The sequence below is a fragment of the Populus nigra genome, chromosome 19 (assembly GCF_951802175.1).
Source record: "Populus nigra chromosome 19, ddPopNigr1.1, whole genome shotgun sequence".
Classification (NCBI taxonomy): domain Eukaryota; kingdom Viridiplantae; phylum Streptophyta; class Magnoliopsida; order Malpighiales; family Salicaceae; genus Populus; species Populus nigra.
Genome location: NC_084870.1, coordinates 6,271,038 through 6,292,979, shown reverse-complemented (window position 1 = coordinate 6,292,979; position 21,942 = coordinate 6,271,038). Strand labels below are relative to the sequence as shown.

Genomic DNA, 21,942 nt, shown 5'->3' with positions numbered 1-21,942 from the left:
AAGATTTCTCCGGTGTCGACATAAATTCTGTGTTAGATTCTAAAGCTTCCCCTGCTTCTAGGCGTATATATAGAGAGACTGCAAGGCGATCTCACGGCGAACATTTATGACAAGATATTCAAGGATATAGGGATCGAATGAATGCACATTAAAGTAGTTTACAGCATAAATTTTCTACCAAAACTAGTCACATGAATTTACTAATATGAATCGCTTGCAAGAGTAATTAAAAAAGGAAAATATTTTATTCTATATAAAATCTCATAAATTTACTAACGACACCCTTAAAAATAAAAATTGTGATGATCCAAAACAATGCAGAAAGCACCCCTTGTTGAACATGATCAGTATTTTAAAATCTCATGTCATGAAACATGGCTAACGCACCTCCTCTGTTCCTTTTCTGTTTTCTCCTTTATTCTAAAGCAAACCTTCCAGTTTGTATACGCTTGAGAGGATCAAGAAACTTGCTTGAACATCAAATTAATAATTTGCAGAATGCAAACAAGTTTATTGTATTATATGAATAAGCCTGGCAGGACATCACAAGTAGTATATGAGCTCAAACACTCTTGTTCAAACAGTAATTAGGTGCAAAATGCTACACTATTTTTTCTATCAACCAAAAGTAAGTTGGTACTTGGGCTGTCTGTCGGGGAGGAATAGACCAAAATGTTGTTCAAGTGCTGCTACCTTCAGATTCTCATCAAAAATTGCAAATAAGCATGTCTCTATAGCCTTTCCAGATCTTCTGGGAGCCCCTTGTTTCACATGATTAATTCGATTCCTATAGAAAGTTCCTGCGTTGCCAGCTGTTGCTGCATTTCCACCTTCAGATGACCAACCACTTTCGGATACAGAAATGCTCAAATTTGCGGCACCTGCTTTCTCAAGAGCAGCATAAAGAGCATCCAACAATGCATCAAACAAATTCTGATATCCATATTGACTATCTTGCACCACTACTTCTGGTGAAGTAAATAAGGCATAGTTAAGATCAATGCTTTGTGGGTTGTCAGTATATCTGAAGTAGGGATACACATTTGCAAGAAGTGGTGCATCATTGATCCTTAAGATGTTGATGATAGGGCTTATGTAAGGATTTGCACTGTCACTAAACGACCCTTTTGATGGAGGGTAGGATATGCCCAACAAAGTCGTGTCTATCGCCGTTGAAACCTTAATTTGACCTTGTAAGTTGGCAGATACTATTGCATCATGTATGTTCTGCATTGCTGGTAGAACATATCGTGCATTTGCATCTCCAGGGTGTACTTCATTGCCAACAGCAATGTAGCGGAACCCGACATTGGATGAGCGGCTACAACGTTGTTTTGGATCCAGGTTGTAGCAGCTGAGGCGTCAGCAAGGGCCCGAAGGTTGTCATTGGGGACACCAAGGATGACTTCTATGTTTGATCCTCTCAGGGCTTCAAGTGTGTCTCTGTTTGGATAATAAATTCGCATCCTTCCAATACTATTTGTTTGATAAAGGCCTACGACTTCCTGATCGGATGGCAAATTGTTTCCATTCTTTCCACGGCAAACCCCCTACGGATTGTGCATCTGCAACATAAACTGAATGCTAACGAGTTTTGTTGAAAAAAGTGAGCCGTCAGCCCATCACTGCGATATATACATGATAGTAGTTCTTAGGGTGTGTGATTAAGTTATAGCCTGCAAATAGCTCTCCAAGTCTTTTGGACTCGGAAGCTCAAGCATGACTGCCGTACAAACTAGTTTATTAACAGAAAGAAATTCATGGAGCCTTGCCAAAAACCAATGTTGACAAGCTAGTCTATTGACTATTCCTCTTACAACAGACTTTGAATTTCTGACCAACATAAGAATCAAGTGAGGACCTCAGACAAAATCAAGAGCTCAATAACTGGCATTATATATGATATAAAGAGGATCTTCTTTGTAAAAAAAAAAATAACTATTTTACTAAAATACATAGATTAAATTATGCTCTACTACTTAAATATAAGAACAAGGAGCTATCAAGAATGGTGCCCGATAAATGCAGCAGTTTCTTGCAGCTGTTCGTCCCATAACATGGTATTCTTTGATTTATTTTTAAAAAATAATGTATGCATATAACATGGTGTTCGTAATTTCTTAGCATTTTGATATCATCTCTTACATTTAACATGTAAATATTCATAAAAAATATTAAATTCTCTTTCAACATACCATGTATATGTAGAGGTTTTAGAAAAAAAAGAAAGTTTATGATAATACACAAACTAGTCTGAAATATTCCTTACCATCAATTTTTCTAAAAAAATAACCATAAATTCAGGTTTGATTTTATCATAGTGTATTTAAACTCATTTAAGGGAAGAATTGAGTAAAGATTTTATTATAATATAAGTTCTCACCTTGTGACCCTTAACAAAAACTAGGTTTTTTCATTATAGATTATGATGGAGATTACTTATTAAATTGTATTTTTTAAAAAAATATATTAAAATATATTTTTATTTTTTAAAATTTATTTTTAATATCAATACATCAAAATAATTTAAAAAAATATTAATTTTTTTTCTAAAAGCAAACACAACTTTATCTCATATAAAATCAGTATATTTGAGTTAAAACTTATATAATTATTATCAAGTTTTTTAGATTTAAATCACGAGAAAAAAAATTAAAAGCAATAGATCAAAATAAGAATTGTAATTTTTTAATTATTAAAAAAAGAGATTAATTAACATACAAATGAATCCGAAATACTCCACTTAACAAATATTAATTAGTTTTCCCTTATTTTAAAAACTAAGTGTATTTTAAATCTAATTAAAATTTAAAATTTAAAATTTAAAACCTTAAAAGAATCCATTCAAATTCCTTTAGATAAGGGTAACCAAACCAGCACCATACATATAAAATATAACACACACAAAATTACATACAAATAATCTTCCTAATATTTAGCCACCTAAATTAAAACCCCCCCAAAATATTTATTACTACAAAAACATCTTAATTAATGAGCCCAATTATTTATGTGAAAAAAAGCCCCATCATTTTCTCCACTAACAACAAAACCTCTTTGATCATCAAGTTTCCACCACCCTATTCTCCACCGTTCGATTTAATGACTCCTTCTGCATTGACATGTCACCGGCGTTGCTAGACACCGGAGCTCAGATTCCAAACCCTAATAGTTACATCAACGGTCAGCTTTCTCATTCTCTATCTGCCTCTTATTGTTATTCTTATCTAACTTCAAAAAAATCCCCAATCAAAACAAGAAACCAGCATGAATCCGTCAAATTTTGGTAATTTAAATTCCGGGTTTTCAAACTCAACCCAATTTAGCAACCAAGATCCAAACTTTAGCTCTCGATCATCGTTATCATCGTCAGCCAAAGGTGGTCTTTCGAGGCCAAGATTGGTAAAAGTTAGGAGGCAATCAAATCCCCAGAACTTTAATGCCAATGAAGATATCTGGGCTAGGTCTGGTTTCAATCCGTTTCGACCTGATACGAGTCGTGTTGAACTGGGCGGTTCTGGTTCAACTGGGTTTGATTCTGGGAGTGGTGGTAATGAGGCGTTTTTGTTTGGAGCTAGTGGAAGTAATGTGGGTTTTAATTCGGATTCCAGCAAGGGAATTATAGAGGACTTGAAAAGTTTGAGAATTGGAGGTGGAACTAATGTAAATGAGAATGATAAGAGTGGTTCTGTTATTTCGAGTGATGGTAATAAGAATTTTGGTGTTGATGAGAGCATGCAGAAGCTGAGCATTGATGATAAGGAGAAAGTTGTAGATGGAGAGTCTAAGTTAAGTGCAAATGCTAGGTTTGAGAGTGGTGACAATGTAGGCGGTTCTATTGGGAGAAATGTGGGGTCAGTGCTATCAGATGAGTTAGACAAGAAATTGAATATTGAAGAGGCCGGGGATGCCACTAATGGTGGTGGTAGTTTTCGAGCTGAAGATATCAAAAAGTTTGGATTAAAAAGTAGTGAAAAGCGTAGTGATATTTTTGCTGATGCTTCAGAGAATGCACTTCCTGATCGGATCAAGAAATTGAGCATAAAGGACTTTGTAGATACTTATAATGTAAACAATGAGAAGGATACCTTTGCTTTTGGAAGCAGGGAAAGCACTGGCGGTTATGTGGGTGGAGAAAATGAGAGTATACTTTCACGTGAGAGGGGTTGCAAGTTGAACCTCGGAAGTGTGAAGGGAGAATATTCAAGTCAAACTGACATGAGATTTTCTTCATCACGAATCTTCATGCCAACTGTAAATAAGGGGGATGAGAAATTCCATGATTGTGGTGATCCAACGGAATTTGTTTTTGAAGGAGGAATGCTGGGTACAGATGTTGGTGGCTTTCAAGTACCTATAGATCAACCAAAAGTCGATGCACAACCAATTGGAGTTGCAGGGCCATCGCATGCCTTCTCATCCAGTAGCTTGGCTGGTGGGAATGCGTTCAGGGTGCCACCTACTGGTGGACTTGAGAAGACAGATTGGTTTAGTTTTGCAAGCAAGCAAGACAGTGCTAGGTCTCCATTTGTAGAATTTGAAACACCAAATCCCAAAGGATATATTTTCACAGGATCAAATCCGACAATGGAATTCAGTACGAAGTTTAAAGACTTGAAAGTGAAGAAGAAAAGGGGAAAATTGAGGCAACATGTCAAAGTCCCTCTGTGGCCAGGTCAAGATTTTGTTGATAGGGAAGGTGGTTCCCAAGAAATTCCAGAGGCTTCCGAATCTTATTCACCAATGGATATTTCACCATACCAGGAAACATTGTCTGATGCTCGAAATTCCAGGGAAACTTCTGTTGCATCGGAGGAATCTTTCACTCTGGATAATCAACATCAATCAACTGATTCACAACCAGCTGCTCTGAATGATGCAATAGATGAAGATCTGGTTGTTGCAACACAGGAAATGGATAATGAAGAGGATACGAAATACGGAGAAACTAAAGAGCAAAACTCTGAATACTGTTCTGATAAAAATATTGGAGCTGAAAATTATCTGGAAGAGTCTATTTCTGGGGCTGAAACTGAAAGCTTTAAATCTGCAAATGAGGAAATAGATTCTATCAACGATGTTATGGTTGCTTCAGCAGAAAGTGAAGCCAGTTCAAGTGCAAATCTAGATAGTGACCTCAGGACACAATTTTTTTCAGCTGTGAGTTCGGGCTTCACCTTTGCTGCCTCTTCTACTGCACAAGCATCTCCAAAACGTCATCACAAAAAGAAGAATCTGGCTAAAGTTGATAATGATTCCTTCAATTCAAGTGCTAATTCCAAAGGTTCATATGCATCATCTTCTTTGCAATTTACACCATTTTCTGGACCATCTTCACCCCTGTCCCCTGTACGGAGCAAGAAAGCTGGCTCATCTGGTCCTTCACATGTGGTTGGGGATACCCGTGAGCTGCTTAGAGGACAGGAGATTAATCAAGGGTCTGTTTCTGCATCTGTTGCAGCTCAAGAAGCATGTGAGAAGTGGCGAATAAGGTACGATACATTCTCGTCAACTTCATGTCAATCTTGTTTCTAAAATTATCTTATTTGGAATATATTCTCTTGTTTATCTACCTACCTCTTGCTTCTGTAACCATACTGTATGGTTGCAAGATTTTATTGCTCTTATGTTTTTCATGCCTTTTATTTTAGGGGAAACCAAGCATACACTAGCGGGGATTTGTCTAAAGCTGAGGATTGTTACACAAAAGGTGTAAATTGTGTTTCTAAAACTGAGACATCTAGAAGCTGTCTCAGGGCATTGATGTTGTGCTATAGCAACCGTGCGGCTACCCGTATGTCTCTTGGAAGAATGAGAGACGCACTAGTAGACTGTAAGATGGCTGCTGCAATGGATCCCAATTTTCTCAGGGTGCAAGTCAGAGCTGCAAAGTAAGCTCCACTATTTGTTTCTGATAAATTTTCTGGATGACTTGATGATTTAATTGCTATGTATTCATGCACATACTGCTAGTTCAATTTCTTATTCAACTTATTTGTACTTAAGAGTTGGTAACTGCTGCCTTAATATGCTCTTTTTCCTCATTTTAGACACAGAAGTTGTGTTGCCATTGTATGCTTGAGTTAGTATCTTGCTGTTTGTTGATGTAAACACGGAATATATAAATGATTTAAAGTTTTACTTCTCTTGCTTCTATGTAATTCATTAAACTTTTAATCACTTTTTCTCAGGCCAATTCCCTTTTTCAATCATTAGCTTCTGATTTTGTTGAATATCAGCTCCTTGTAAATGCAGTTTTGCTTGTATGTGCTGTGCTTATTTTCCTTCTTTTTTTTTTATCCCAAGTTGTTACCTTGCTCTGGGGGAAGTTGAAGATGCAGTGCAATATTTCAAGAGGTGCTTACGGTTAGGCATTGATGTCTGCGTGGACCAAAAAACTGCTGTGGAAGCCTCTGACGGGCTGCAAAAGGCACAGGTAATCTTTCTTTTCATTTGTTTTGTTTGAATAAGACCTTAAAATTGATATTTTATTCAGTTTGTGGTCTAATTGTCCCTGTACATGTACCCTTAGTTAAATAATGGCATGAAATGCACAATTAATATGACTTAACTCTGATTAAATTGTTGGATGCCATCCACGTTTGAACTTCTTGTATCTTGTTGCTGTGTTGCTACCAAAGCTTGCAACATGGTCGAGTGGTTTAGAGTTACAGCTCCACAAACCACATGGCCAAGAAGCTTTGCTTTTAAATTGACTATATATGATTTTCCTATTTTGTGGCTGTTAACTGTTTTTCATGACTGGCAGAAAGTGTCTGAGTGCATGCAACATGCTGCTCTACTTCTGAAACGGGGAGCACCTAATGATGCAGAGAGTGCTTTACAAGTAATTGCTGAGGGGTTGTTGATAAGTTCGTACTCTGAAAAATTACTTGAAATGAAAGCAGAGTCACTTTTCATGGTTTGTAATTCTCTTACTGAAGCTTTAAAACTTTATTTTTAGTGAACTGCATTCTATTAGTTTCTTTCCAAGTGAACCTCTCCCATACTATCTGGGGCAAGCTACATGTTTCATTTTCTTTGCATCATTAGAATTCATTTCATATGAAGTAAGTGATTAGTTTACATCGGTTGCCAAAAAACCACAACTTGGGCTGGCACTTGCTATGCCAATCCAGCCCAACATCAAATCCTACATGAGTGTGGTTACTAATTTCACTATTTAAGAATCAAATAAACAACAAAATGATGGTGGGAGCTTGGTTAACTTTTGTGTCATCTAGCAGCTGCGGAAGTATGAAGAGTTAATTCAACTGTGTGAGCATACATTTGATTCTGCTAAGAAGAATTCTCCTCCATTACATGCTGATTACCATGTAGAAAATCTTGGTCCTGAACTCACAAAGGGCACTTCCTTTATGATCTGGCGTTGCCGCTTCATTTTCAAGTCTTACTTCCATCTTGGAAGACTGGAGGAGGCTATTGTTTCACTAGAAAAGCAAGAGGAACTTACTTCTATTGCAAGGAAGTAAGTAATATGCTTCACATATCTCTGATTTTGTTTATTTGAATGATGATAAAAGTATTGTTTCTTCAGTAGTCTGTCCAGGAATGATATTGAAACACAGGAATCACTAGTACCCTTAGCTGCCACTGTACAAGAACTCTTACGCCATAAGGTATTGGATTCTTGTGTTAGATTGTTTTCCCTGAATAGTGTTTGACGTATCTCAATCTCTTATCTTATGGAATAAATACAACTAACTGCAGGCAGCAGGGAATGAAGCATTTCAAGCAGGAAAGCATTCAGAAGCTATTGAACATTACAGTGCTGCTCTGTCCCGTAACATAGAATCACGGCCTTTTGCAGCCATTTGTTTTTGCAATAGAGCTGCTGCATACAAAGCACTGGGCCAAATCACTGATGCTATAGCAGACTGCAGCCTGGCAATTGCTCTTGATGGAAATTATTTGAAGGTTTTCTTCTAAACCGATGTCATCCTTTACTTTTTTTTTTCTTTTGGCATAATGATGTATGGAATCTGTTGGCAATTTATCGATTCCTAGCTGAACCAGATCATTTATGGTGTTGGTAAGAGCACTAGAAAATTTAAACGGAGCCTTAAAGGTTAAATTAGCTCTTAAGAGAAAACACTCAGTGTTCTGATTTGCTCAAATTGGGAGAGCATAAATCTGTCTGGGTATCAAAAGTTTATATTCTGAAGCTTTAAAATTGTACTTGATTACGAAGGTGATTCATCACATTATTGTTTTTGTTTCTGGTGCCAAAGTCAATCTGAAGAAGATTGCTGGCTTTGAGTTAAGTTGTGGAACTTGTTGAAATTGACATGTTTTCAAGGTAATTTAATTATATTCCGACTTTATTACTTGCCTTGTTAAATTGCATCAAGAATTCAGGTTTATGATAGTGAAATTTACTGAATTGCTAAATTGATATCTGCACATTTGCTCTGCCTTGGATGCACAATTTCGTATCCATGGAAAAAAAATGATAAATTTCTTGGAAAACACTGGTTTTTTTCTTAATATATGTTTGAGAATTTAGGCAGAGTAGTGGTATATTTAGCTACTTTCAGGGCCAAAATCACGCGGGTTTCAGTTGAACAACCTTTTTGGTGATGTACTCTCCATGCTTTATTAGGCAATCTCTAGACGAGCCACTTTATATGAGATGATAAGGGATTATGGACAAGCAGCTAATGATCTTCAGAGAGTGGTAGCTATTCTCATTAAGCAAGCAGAGGAGAAAACTAAACATTTTGGGCACTCTGATAGAATAACAAACTTGGCAAATGATCTAAGACAAGCTCGCCTACGTCTCTCTACCATAGAAGAAGAAGCCAGAAAGGAGATTCCTCTGAATATGTACCTCATTCTGTAAGTCACTTTTGATCCTAGAAGTTCCATATGTTCTGATCTCTTTATAATGTCTTATCATTTGCTGGAATATGAATGGTTTCTATTCAATCTTTTGATCATGGACGGTAGTTGTTTGCTATATCAGAGAGTAGTCTTTTGTGTGGCTCCATTGCATGTGAGAGATATATGATATATGATTTATGATCACTCTTTTTAAGCAAATGTTGAAATAAATGAGCTGAGGTTAAGCTAGTCCCCATGTCATTGTCATCTAGTGCCAGTACTTTTAGTGATTAAGTTGCATCTGGTTTAAAAAAAATCCTATATTTAGCCTGCCTTTTAAAACCTGTTTATAATTTTGTCCGTCTGTAAGTTGACTGTTGATTTTACGAGATGCCGTGTTGTCATTAATTTAATAATATTTGTTCCCAAAGCACGCCTCCTTCCCACCCAGATTTTCCAATCTCATTTGTGACACCCTAACCCAAGTTTCTTTTCTTCATCTCTCTCTCTCTAAATTAAACTACTACGAAGCATTTTAAAACTGAAAGCCTTAAGACCCTCTCTCTTTCTCTATTAATTTCTCACTTCTGTTATTTGCAAGCCTTGCCTATTTCCTATTCCACAAAGGCATATATGTTGTTATCCAAAATTGAAGATCAAGGAAGAAGATAGGTCTAGACTGCGTTACAAAACTCAAGACATCCCAGGCTCACAAGAGACAAGAAAAAAAGAATCACTCTTACACCAAATTATGAATTTTGATAGTGGATTTGAGATTTTCGATTCAGAATTTGATTGTTGAATTTTAGAGAGAGGGATAGAGGGCTGGGTGAAAGAAATGAGGCTGTAAATTAAAATGGTTGTTTGGGTATTTAAAAAATATCAAACCAATCTTTCAGTAAATTAACAGTCGATGCTGGGTAAGGAGCCATTGAACAGGGGTGGAGCGTGACTAAAGTTGTGGGGGATAGGGCTTTAAAGAAAACAAAAAAACTATGTTTTTTGAGGGGCCAAATTATAAAATTATAGTGGCTTATATGAAACATATACTATTCTGAAGGGGCTTTACTGAATTTTCAAAAATGTTGGGGGGCATGGCCCCCTCATAGTTGGTTCGCGCCCCACCCCTGCCAATGAGTTTGTAACTCAATTGGTATCCATGTCTCCCTCCCCCAATAGGTCTCAGGTCGGGTTTGTCTTTCCTTTGTAACAACAACAACAATAATAATATTGGTTAGGTAATTAACTTATGATTTCTGAAACTAGGACACCTACAATTACTTCAAAATCACAGAGACTAAATTATTATTGTTGCTCCACTTTTCTTCTTTATTTATTTATTTATTTATTATTATTATTATTATTATCACATTGTTGCTTTAAATTTAAGACTCATTTAAAATGTGGGGTATAAAATTGTTTACCAATCAAATTATGATGGCAGGGGAATTGAACCTTCTGCTTCAGCATCAGAAGTTAAGAAGGCATATCGCAAAGCTGCACTTAGACACCATCCTGACAAGGTTTCTTACATGTTCTACTTTATGGATATGCATATTATGATTCACCCTTTTGACACATTGGTTATTGATGTAGGCTGGTCAGTCCTTGGCAAGAAGTGATAATGTAGATGATGGCCTGTGGAAGGAGATAGGAGAAGAAGTCCACAAGGATGCTGACAGACTTTTTAAAATGATTGGAGAGGCATATGCCATGCTTTCAGACCCTGCTAAGGTCTCATGCACGTTTCTATTATGCAATCTATTATACTTCCACATCTTCTATTGGCTCAGCTTTTTAATATTGCTGTGAATCTGATAATCATTTGTTTGCCCTCCCAAATGGGGAAAAACTTATGTTCCGAAGTATTTTCTCTTGCTAACAAGGTACTCTTTGAGCTAGTCTAAGAAGATGCATTGCCTCAATATGGGTGTCAGTGTGTTGCTCACTGGTTTCTTTTACAATTTACAATACTGCCCCCCGTCTCCAATGATTTCAAATAGTTGGTTTGTTATAAAATGAAAATTATGCAAATTCTTTTTGTGGTTATTTGTGTAAAAAAAGAGAAGAAAAGGAGGTGAAGTAGAGAGCATTTAGTTATGTGGAAAACCAAGTTCTAATGTATACAATGACTAGTGGATAGCAAGGCTGAAGTTGTTTTATGTGAAAATATGATGTTTTATTTGCTTGTTGCTAGGACACTTGCTGCATTTTCATGGTCTAGTGATGACAATCATGCTTAATTTCTCTGAACAAGAACTTGAAGAACCATAATATATTAATTTTGTGTTGACAAACTTAACTCTCTTGCTGCATGTCTCTTGTTCTAACATACACAACGACTAGTGGATTGCAAGGCTGACTATGAAGTTATTTAATGTGAAAATATGATGTTGCTTTATGTGCTTGTAGCTAAGACACTTGCTGCATTTTCATGGTCTAGTGATGACAATCATGCTTAATTTCTCCGAACAAGAACATCAAGAATCATAATGCACTTAGTTTTGTTTTGACAAATTTAACTCTCTTCCTGCATGTCTCTCTTTCTTGTTCATGGTGTTTCCTTTGCTGGGATGCTTGCATGCTTATACTTCTTGTTTACTTGTTTTGCTGCTTGCTCTGTGTCATTAGAAGTGTTCTTTTTGTAATCTGCATGACTTGTTATCTATTAAACAATACGCTGTTTGTCGGACATTTGGTAGCTCCCTTTGCCCTGAATAATGATTTTTACTTTTCTTATGTGCGTTCCCTGGAAAAGTACACTGCAACCTAACTGGCTGCACAGTAATTAACATCATAGATCATCATGCCATTAATACTCCTTTGCAGATCATACAGGCCTGCCCTTTTCGTGTTAGGCCTTGCCCAATCTTTTTGATAAATATAATAAAAATGTTTAAACTCATAAATTCAGCTATTACATGTAAAAACTGGAACAAATCATTGTGAATTCTTTTACCGCTTAGCATAACTTGTGCCCTTCATTTGGAGGATAAGTTGCTTATTTTGCTGTACACCTATTAATGCCTTGGTATGTTGTGGTTCGTATTTCCATTCTGTGAGAAAAATCGGTGTTTATTTGGTCAATATACAATGTTTTGCAGCGCTCACAGTATGATCTTGAAGAAGCGATGAGGAATGACCCAAAGAAACGAAGTGGAAGCAGTACATACAGAACACATACAGAACCTCAGAATTATCCATTTGAAAGCAGTAGTAGGAGACATTGGAAGGGGGTTTGGAGGTCACATGGTCGGTAACTCAACCAATGAAAAGCCAGGATCCACTTGATTTAACAGATTTTGATGACAATTGTGTGGCATGAATGAGAAGAAGAATCTCGAGATCCCTGATCAAGTTAGTCCATCTGTAAGTCAGGCAGCAAGTCTGGTGGTTGGCCGGCATCTTTGATCCAGAGGTCTTGCAGATGGGAAATCATACCTACTAATGCTTAAGAACTGACAACCTAAATGCAGAGAACCGCCTAACCATTGAAAACCTTTCCAAAAATCGTGGATTTCTCACATGCTAGCTAATTTGGTACAGGAGAGCTGGTTTGTATTGAAAGTTTGACAGGTAATTGTCAGATGTCAGATTGCGTGAAGGTTGAATTCTGGAAGAGATTGCTAACTGTCCGAGTTGTGTAAATGCATCGGCTTTGTACAGATGAAAAGTTGACAATGCAATCAAGAAACTAAACCAATATCTTGGAAATTATATGGGACTTTGGTTAGATGAATTCTTTAGGTGAATCCTAGATGTACTGGTCTTAGTTTAATGTCGTCTAGTGATTGTATGTAAGTTAATTATGAGTGGCATGCCCAAACTCACACCATTTCCAAGTGCCTAACCTTTTATTAAATTTCCATTTGAATACCTTGACTTCAGTTCTATCTATTGGAGTATCCTATTTTGTTTTTTTTTTTTTAATGTGTTCATTTTCATGACAAGGTTTAAAAGAGGGGTAAGGGATAATATGGCTGCTATCTCATGTCAAGTGGCAAAAGGGCAGGTTGGGATTCGAAAATAGAAAGAAGTGAAAATGAGTTAATTTGTTGAAAAAATAAAACTAAATTAATATAAAATCTTGGGTGAAAATGCTTTCTTAAAATCGTTCTATAGGATATCCTTACCATTGAACAAAAAAATAATAGAATTAATGGAGCAGGATATGCTTCATTTTGCCAGTGACCCTTCCCATAGATGCAGGAAGTCGTGTTTTAATAAAACAGTAGTACTGTGTCTGTACTCTTATTGAGCAATGGTTAGTAGTTTATTTCAAGGAAATTTGACCCTTGTTTTTGCAGTGTTGTTGTGGCTTTGATACCAAATTACTCACAACTGATGAGAGGCCGGGTTTAGCAGGAGAAGCGGTAGCTTGAAGCAACTTGCTGATCCTTTCAAATATACACGTCTGAATCAATGCTCAACTTTTCTCTACTTCCAAGAGATATGCTAACAATAGCTATCAGATATACAATTTCCTTCATTAAGATAACTGTTACTTAAGCTATGGATTCTTATCGGGCTGGGAGTTGCTTTTAGTTACAGGCATGACATGGCTCAATTTTGTTCCGTACCTAGTCTCTAAGAAAGGTGCAGCATATGAAGTTAAGGGTGTTGCAGAGTTGATAACGTCTGCAGCATGCAACCCTTGATGGCTGTTAATTCTGTTAGTTGTTACTAATAGTTAGTTAGCAAGTTATTACAACAGTTATAGTCAGTTAGAATAATTAGTTAGTAGTGATTCCTGTTACTATAAAACACACGTGAAGGATATCAGTTGGATATAGAATATACACACAGAAAATTCAGTCTCAACTCTTCTCTCTCATATTCTCTCTAAACAATTCCTCTGTTCTTCACCTCATTTCTTCTTCACTTGTTAAGCAATCTTAACAATTGGTATCAGAGCCTTAAGATCTAACACCATGGTTAAAAGCGTGGAAAAACATTACAAGAAACTAGAGGAATGAATACAGATCATTCAACAAGAATTTCAGGAGTCCTTGAACGATCAACAAAGTAAATGGCAGGAGCAGCTTGGGGAACAAAGTAGGAAGACTGATCAGATTAGTGTTCAAATTGAAACGTTATCAAGTCAGTTCCAGGCATTTCTTGCTCACCACATGACTGGAAAAGAGATGGGAAGTACCTCCAGGTGTATACTACAGACGCCAGCAAGGGGCAGCCCTGAAGGAATGTTTTCTAGGGGAAAAGGCCATGCGAGGGGAGATACAAATTATGGACAGGAACCGCAGAGAGCAATGTTTAATGCAGGTTTTCCTAGGATGGATCTAACAACATTTCGAGGAGACAATTCTAGAGGATGGCTGAGAAGGTGCAACAAGTTTTTCAAACTCAATGCAACTCCATTGCAACAGTGGGTGGAAATAGTAGCCCTGTATTTGAAAGGGAAGGCAGAAATATGGTTTGAAGGATATATGTGCGGACTGGATGTTAGTCTAGAATGCAAAAAGTTCTTAAAAGCCATATACAGTCGGTTTGGTAGTAGAGATGATATCATGGAGGAATTCAATAAGCTAACACAGGAGGGCGGCATGGAAGAGTATATAGAGAGGTTTGAAGAGCTAAAATCATTGATGCATTCACTAAATCCACTACTGCCAGAGTCCTACTACATTTCCAGCTTTATTAGTGGATTAAAGGAGGACATCAGGCCAATGTTGAAGATACTGAAGTCAGGCACGTTGATGACAGCCTTTGATCAAGCTAAATGGCAGGAGGAATCAAACAATATCTTGGCAAGGAAGAACAGATTCACTACCAAACCAGTAATGGGGAGTCAAGGGGGAAGATCATTTGGTAATCAACAATCCAACTATATGAGCAATAATCTGCAGACACCAAAGGTCTCAGAAACCATGTATGAGCAGAGGCGCAGGTTGGGATAATGTTTTAAGTGTGGGGAAAAATTTATACCAGGACATAAGTGCATTGTCAAAGGTCTGCACATGATTGAAGGCCAGGAAAAGGAAGAATTTATGGATGCTGCAACAGGAAACAACAATACAGAAATGGCACCGGATAGCAAAATTGAGAAATATGGCCTATCCTTGAATGTATTAGCAGATAATTATGCTCATAACACCATCCATACGAATTTATTAGAGGAAGCTATCAAGGCAGGGATCTGATCATTCTCATTGACAGTGGTAGCACCTTTAGCTTCTTCTTCTCATATGCTGCACCTTTCTTAGAGACTAGGTACGTAACAAATTTCTTCTGAAGCTAGTAGATAACCATGAGGGTTTGTAGATAGTTGTAGAAGCACATCCATCCTGTTGGTTTTAGTTGTTACATGCATGCAATGATTATCCATTACAGAATCCTCTTCCTACACAGGATATGTACTTTTCCAGGTTTGGTAAGGATGTGGCAATGAGCATGAACATAATTCAGTGTCCAAAATCAATTATCGGCATTGTAAAAGCATGCTTTGTTCATAATCATCCCATGGCAATAAGGAGCATGAACATAATTCAGTGTCCAAAATCAGTTCTTGGCATTGTAGAAGCATTTTTTGTTCATAATCATCCCATTTCACGATTTTTTTTTTTCTGATATGTATTTTTTGCTTACAAAGGATCTTTCCATTGCGTTCTCTAAGCAAAGTTTCTGTCCCCTCTGCTACTGTATCGAGTTTGCGATGTCTTACTGCAGGGTAAAGATTAGGAGAATTATAGGATACTTTCCTGATTGTCAGCTTTGTCATAGCAACCGATTCTTTCTCTCATTTGCTTTTTTTTTTTCCCTCTCTTTTCAAGTCTGGTTAATCTTTGGATTCCCGGAGAATTTTGGCATCAAACTCGAGCTTTATTTTAAAAATAGAATTTGCCCTAGTCCTACCTCTTCAAACCCTTTTTCTCTTCATATTCGAAGAAGTACAAAGCTTGGTTCGATCATGTAATCAGAGGATTAAACGTGTTCAAAAGTGTACGTACTTTACAGCTTATACTTGAGTGAAAAATTAGAATTGTTTCCTTAGTTCATTAAGGTGGTTTACTATTTTCATGAATATCCTCAAAAGAGTAAACATCTGAACAGTCTGCAACCTTTAGGGCTAAATAAAAAGCTCCGGATAAATCTGTAACCTCCACCACCTGAGTCCTGAATTGTAATACCTGGAAAGTAAACGTCAGATTAGTGTAAGTCACTTGAACCTGGACTTGTGAATTCAGACACTGACATATTATGAAATGACACTGGAACATTTTACCTTTTAACTGTATAGTAGCAAAACCGAGGAAGAAAAATGCAGTATGCTTGGATAGCTTAGAATTCTCACACGTATATTCCCAATCCAAGCTCTTTTGGGTCTGTTTCCACCATCCAAGGTGGCCTGTTGAATAAAGAAACATTAACGCAAGGCTAAGGAAAAAAAAAAGAAACAAATGAAGGGAATTGCGTCTCTGGATTAGTATAATTACTTGTTCATTATAAAATTAATCGTTCCTTCTGTTGCACGATTCAGAAGAAGTTCTCTTGCCTCAATTGCAATTCCTTCAGGCTATATAGAGAATTTGAAAATGAGTTTGTAACATTTGAATATAGAACTTGTATTAATAAAATCATTTAGCTCTTGTACATACCTCTTCGGGAAACCAGACCCCTGGTTGCGTGCTACCTTCAAGAACTGCAAGAGCAAAAGCAGCTGTTGCATTTCCCACAGAACTGAAAGCCAGGATTTTCAAGAGCTTAGCATTTTGTTATTAACATATTTTTTCAGAAGCATTTGAATGCTGGTTTTAATTGAATGGGCTAAAATTATCTTGAAACCCGGGACTTACACGGAGAGTTTCCGGTGACTAAATAAACCAAGTGTATTGCGCCCATCTGTGCACTCCAAATCAACCTGTCCAATGAGTAGAAAAATTAACAATGAAGTGGAACATATTGTTGAATAATTTGCTTAACATCCAGTGCATTCCACCATCCTCTTTTCCTAATACAACTAAGTAAATATAATCAGCTATGAATTGCTTTCTTTATCATCATCATCACCATCATCTCACCCTCATTGAAACACGCTCTCCAGCAATCCCATCAACTGCTCGGACTAGAGGGTCAAACAACTGAACCAACTGTTGGACTTTGGTCCTGTCCTTCAGAAATTCCTGCAAAGAATTAATCAAGGTTTATAACTACAATGTCAAGATTTAAGAGCATAGCACATCGTATCTCGGCATGCCCCTATTTCTTTAGTTGTTATCAAATGATCCTTCACTTGCAAAAAACAAATTATATGGCAAGCTGCCAATTTTTGGTTAAAAAAAAGGAAAAACAGAGTTTATCATTAACTCTTTGTATAGATTAATATCCATTGATAACATTTTCAGAAGCAATAGAATGAACTTGTTATGAAATCATCAAACTACACTTTTTAACTATTAGTGGTATTGGTAATTTTGATTATGGAAATTAGGTGAGAGCATACTGGAGACAGAAGATTTGTCATGGCTGACATTCCCCAATTCCAAAAGAATGGTGCAGTTCCAAATCGAGCACTGACTGTTGGTATTCCTAGGACATCATGAGCACTTCGAACTTCAGGTAAATTCCTGGACATAAAGATATATATTGAGTTGAAAGTTTTTGAAAGCAAAGGATCTTTACAATATTTACAAAAAAATCAAGACAGAAACCAAATGGCTCTTTTCAACAGAAGACAGTTACCATATAATGTACAGTTTTTCAAAGTTGTAATATACCACTACATGCATCTTATAAAATAAAGAAGAATAAAAAAACCAAATGCATGTGACACGTGCAACATGTTATTTTGGATCCAGTAAACATGAATTAACTTCCAATAATATAACCCTAGAAGGACTTGGTATTTGTAGGAAAACAGAAAACTGCTTCATTCATGGATGAGCTTCATTGAAGAACATTCTTGTCATAAGTTTTGGTTTACAAACTATAAAATGCTAAAGAACGAGCAAAGCACAAGCCATAGAAAAGAAAAAAAAACGAGTACTAACTACAATGTAGTTGTGGTCAATTTACCCCAAGGGAACCCCGGGGGATAGAAGGGTTACACTACTACAAACTAAGAAGAACCTGACAAACAGAAGTATGTGATCATGGAATTGAAGAAAGAAGAAAAAGGACGAGGAACAACATGAAGCAAACCATTCTAGGAAGGAGAGGAAGAAGCTCCAGATGAGAAGAGAGGAAATTCTCTTAAGCTGATGTACAGAAGAAGACTATTCATAGTTGATTCAAGTAGGAAATGAAATTTTGATTATGAAGTGTTTTGCAGTTCATCCATTGATGGTCTTGAGCCATTGAAAGACACAAATAGTGACTAAACTTTCTAACTGTGGCATTGGCAAGGCTATAATTTCTCCAAGTTTGATTAATTGCAATAGTTAAGGGTGTGGAAAACAAAAGTTTTCACCAAAGCCAGAAAGATACACGGAAATTTGTAAGTACTTAAAATAAGGATGTGAGAACTGGTGCATGAATACTGATATAACTATGATCAAAATTGGTCCATCCCAATCTATGAGGGTCATTCAAAACTCGATTGTAGATCTGTTAAATAGATGAATTGGCATCTAGAAACTGGCACGTTGATTTTTTTTCTGATTTGAGAGAAATTTCTTTCAGGCACTTACAACAGGTAAACATCTCGCTTTCCGATCCCCTTTCCAAAGTCGATGTTAAGCATTCCACTATATGGCTTTAGTTTGATCTTTTCTCCTGATTAAATAAACATTACCATTGTTTAAGTGTTGATTAGAGGAGGAGGACTACAGTAGAAACTGAAGAGGATTGTGCTGGTTTGTAAAATGCTGTTGAGACTGACCCTTATTAAATGCAACAACCTCCTCACCAAGAAGTAAGAAACTAGTAGCTAGTATGGTTGGACCAGCACCACCACTGCCTGCTGTGTAGTAGTAGAACCTGAGAAGAAGAGAATTCGAGTGTAAACAGTATAAACTTTAAAACAAACCATTGAATAGCTGCTTTATTGCATCGTGCAATGGATCACCATTTACCAAGCAGCAAAGATGCGCCACTTCCATGTTAATTCAATTGATTAGTTTCTACTGGAATGAAAGGAGTTTCATAATGATATGCCTTAACTCAAAAATAAGCATTAAAGATACCACCAAGGACCAAATTTCTTTCAACCAAAATCAGAAAGGAAAATGAAGGATTTTGGTCTATGAGGTTGATGGCATGGCTAAGGAGAAGAAGTGCTTTCAGAATGAAACACACATTTTCCACTTCAAGGAAAAATTTATGAGGTACCAGAAATTATGGATGGAGATGAGCACCACTCTTCATCAGAACTTATATTAGAGAACTGAGGTGGTACTGCGGATACTGGTAAACTAAAGTGGCGGTAAGGCAAGAATCTCTAGATGGATAGTTAACATTCAAGGGATGATACATTATGCTAAAATTGTAAGAGAACCCATAGTGGCATTTGGTGATGAATAAGGAGTTATTGACTGGTCAAAACTTTCTTTGGTTTAAGTTCTAAGATGAGAAAACAATTACCTCAGCCTCTCTGGCTTTCCCTTGCTTTCAGTTTTCGCAGCACGTACTAGCTCTGCTGCCATGACTGTCATGATAGTGGTAGAAATTAGCAAGTAGGGTTGAATAAAAGTACAGTAGCTGAATGTGAGGTGGTTTTCCACATGACGTAATGTATGATCTATCCGCCACTTCTATATCAATGTAACTTATAAGATGCTACTCTATGCTAGTGTAATTATGTTTTTCTTCAGGCATTTGCTAGCTTGGCCCAAATGGTGGATTTGCATGAGACTGGCAGTGGCATGACCTTAAGGCAGCTGATAGCATGAGTCATAAGAATGTTCAGAAACTCAAACTGCAAAGCTTCGTTGAGTTATAACTTTTCTTCTTTTTTTCGTAAAAAAGTCATCTCAAAGCAATGAAGCAATGTACTTGGGGCTGCCGGAATTAATCTTTTTGAATTTGACTCTATCCAGAGGCACATGGTTTATATGATAAGATATGCTCCTTAAATTCACAAAATGATAAGTGATGAGTGTGTTTTGACTGCAAATACGGAAATGCATTTTATACAGGGGACAAAGTATGCAAATAAAAATGATGACCTAGCAAGAATGCTGGTAATCATACCATTGCTCACTCCTGGATAGATTCCACCAGTTGTTATGGCAGGAATATTTGCAGCTAAGGCTTTATCCTTGAAGGACTTTGCACGCAATGCATAGCTTGTATCATCACAAACATCAACATATGCTGTCTGTTAGGAAAAGGCAAAAAGACAGCTCCTAAGATAATATCTTTGTAACAATTATAAACAGGCCTAATAAGCATTCACTTGTACAAAGAAATCTAACCAGAACGTTGATATTCAGAAACATAATGTTTACCTTTCCTCACCTTGGTCTCTATGGCAGCTTCAAGTACAGTGCATTTCGCTGCCTGTTGAAAAGGCCCTGCAGCATGAACGACAAGATCTACATCTGCAGAGGGATTAATACAGCTTGAGACTTGGAAGTTCTGAGAAGCCAGAACAAAGCTGTTCAGTTCATTACATTTTCATTTGAGTAGGATTACAGCCGAGATTTTCATTTGGGAGGTATTAATTATTACAGCTGAAGTGTGCTTGTTTCCTAAAGCATGGCCAAGTCATGGCATTTTTTAGGAACTTATAGATATTGAATCTAAATCTTGTCTGGACTAAACCTGGTTGGGCTCCATGAAAAATGTAGAACCCCATGATTTATGAGACAAATTCTACATAAGAGAGGAAGCAAATGGAAGTCAACCCCCATGCTTAGAACTCCAATGAGATACAGGAACTTGTCTTCTCAACATATATGGAGGGCTAAAATAACATAAATCAAGCACAATCATGAACAGCAAGATCTCTTTAAAACTCAAAAAGCACAGTGAAAAGAAAAATAGTTGCAAAATTTATCCTTGCTGAAGCCTTCTTAACCTTCTGAATTTTATTTTTCTTGTCCCCAATTAAGTCCGAATGGAGCCGTAAAATGACCCAGGATATGTATGATCAAAACATGAGCAGATACTAGAAAACACAGAAGTAAAAAATAATGGCTTTGCAATTCTGATAATTAAAAGATTACTGTACCTTTCAGAGCTGCTCCCAATGAGTCTACATTCTCAATGTTGACTTCAGTGAACTCGGAGTTCCTCCCCAATTGACCCACCATCGCAGCACCTTTTTCCCTACCATCAATTTCCTCACTTCTTATTTTTCTTTTTTAGTCACTTTCTTGGAAACCAAACAGAAAACAAACAAGGGCTTTTGTTAAATTTACCTGTTTCGACCACCAATCACAATTCTAAGGTCAGGGCAGAACTTGGAGAGAGAAGTGGCAGTGGACCCACCGACCCGACCCGTTCCACCCAGTACAAGAACGCTTGAGTTGCGAGTCTTCTCAGGAAGTTGAACAACGTTGCTGTTAGAATTATCATGTTTACACTCTTTAACGCAGGCCTTTACACTCGTGCTGCTCTTCAACTGAAACAGAGCTTGTCTGGCTATCATTACAAATGCCATTACATTTGATGTTCTGCTCTCTCCTAAAAATGGAAAGACTAAACGTCAGGCCATCTCCCTCTTATCCCATTATCAGTTTATCGTTAGCAATGATGTGGCATCTTATGGTGAGTGATGACATGGTGATATGGTATCCACATGGTCTCTTTAACTTTAAGTGCATCAACTTTTTTATAATGTTCATTTCAGTCCTTTTTGGTGCCGATTTCTCACAATTTACACACAATATCTGCTTCCTTGGATGAGGGAAGTGAAACATTTCAAGAACGAAGGCAGGAAAAGAGTTCATCCAGTGGATTTGCTCACCCTTAATTTTGCATTGGAAGCGTCAATTAGATAATTTACCCTGATAAAGCTCTTGGCTCGTCAATAATATACTTCTTTTCTTGCCCTGAATTTTGCATGTCAATTGGCGCATGATCCTCTTTGTCACCGTTCCTCGAGGGGCTTGTTCAGGTCAAAATCTTTTTCAGGTGAGAAAGGATAGGAGGGCCAGGCTGTGCAGGCTCAGTATTAAGATCTATATTCTGGTCCTCTTT

At 37.1% G+C, this 21,942-nt stretch overlaps 2 protein-coding genes and 1 pseudogene across 5 annotated transcripts; 1 reads left to right on the top strand and 2 right to left on the bottom strand.

Moving 5' to 3' along the window:
• Nucleotides 1-490: 490 nt before the first annotated feature.
• LOC133679202 (glucan endo-1,3-beta-glucosidase-like) lies at nucleotides 491-1,844 on the bottom strand (annotated as a pseudogene).
• Nucleotides 1,845-2,957: 1,113 nt separating this feature from the next.
• Nucleotides 2,958-12,737, top strand: LOC133679923 (uncharacterized). 3 transcript variants are annotated; one of them, XM_062102665.1, is made up of 11 exons: nucleotides 2,958-5,492; nucleotides 5,652-5,891; nucleotides 6,307-6,436; nucleotides 6,770-6,922; nucleotides 7,245-7,489; nucleotides 7,562-7,640; nucleotides 7,732-7,938; nucleotides 8,624-8,859; nucleotides 10,289-10,367; nucleotides 10,441-10,578; nucleotides 11,949-12,737. In XM_062102665.1, exons 1-11 carry the CDS (start codon nucleotides 3,268-3,270, stop codon nucleotides 12,102-12,104), a joined length of 3,888 nt encoding a protein of 1,295 aa, XP_061958649.1. In that variant the 5' UTR covers nucleotides 2,958-3,267; the 3' UTR covers nucleotides 12,105-12,737. The 3 variants fall into 3 exon arrangements, with proteins under 3 accessions (XP_061958649.1, XP_061958647.1, XP_061958648.1); XM_062102663.1 differs by having other exon boundaries at nucleotides 2,959-5,492; nucleotides 7,559-7,640; XM_062102664.1 differs by having other exon boundaries at nucleotides 2,960-5,492; nucleotides 7,248-7,489; nucleotides 7,559-7,640.
• Nucleotides 12,738-15,660: 2,923 nt separating this feature from the next.
• LOC133679555 (uncharacterized) lies at nucleotides 15,661-21,496 on the bottom strand. 2 transcript variants are annotated; one of them, XM_062102182.1, is made up of 14 exons: nucleotides 21,162-21,496; nucleotides 20,972-21,087; nucleotides 20,257-20,339; nucleotides 19,990-20,116; nucleotides 19,381-19,444; nucleotides 18,680-18,777; nucleotides 18,489-18,573; nucleotides 17,303-17,426; nucleotides 16,881-16,982; nucleotides 16,656-16,720; nucleotides 16,458-16,539; nucleotides 16,296-16,375; nucleotides 16,085-16,207; nucleotides 15,661-15,989 (listed from the first exon to the last, which is right to left on the bottom strand). In XM_062102182.1, exons 1-13 carry the CDS (start codon nucleotides 21,401-21,403, stop codon nucleotides 16,150-16,152), a joined length of 1,326 nt encoding a protein of 441 aa, XP_061958166.1. In that variant the 5' UTR covers nucleotides 21,404-21,496; the 3' UTR covers nucleotides 15,661-15,989; nucleotides 16,085-16,149. The 2 variants fall into 2 exon arrangements, with proteins under 2 accessions (XP_061958166.1, XP_061958167.1); XM_062102183.1 differs by having other exon boundaries at nucleotides 20,972-21,069; nucleotides 21,162-21,495.
• Between the last annotated feature and the right edge of the window lie 446 nt (nucleotides 21,497-21,942).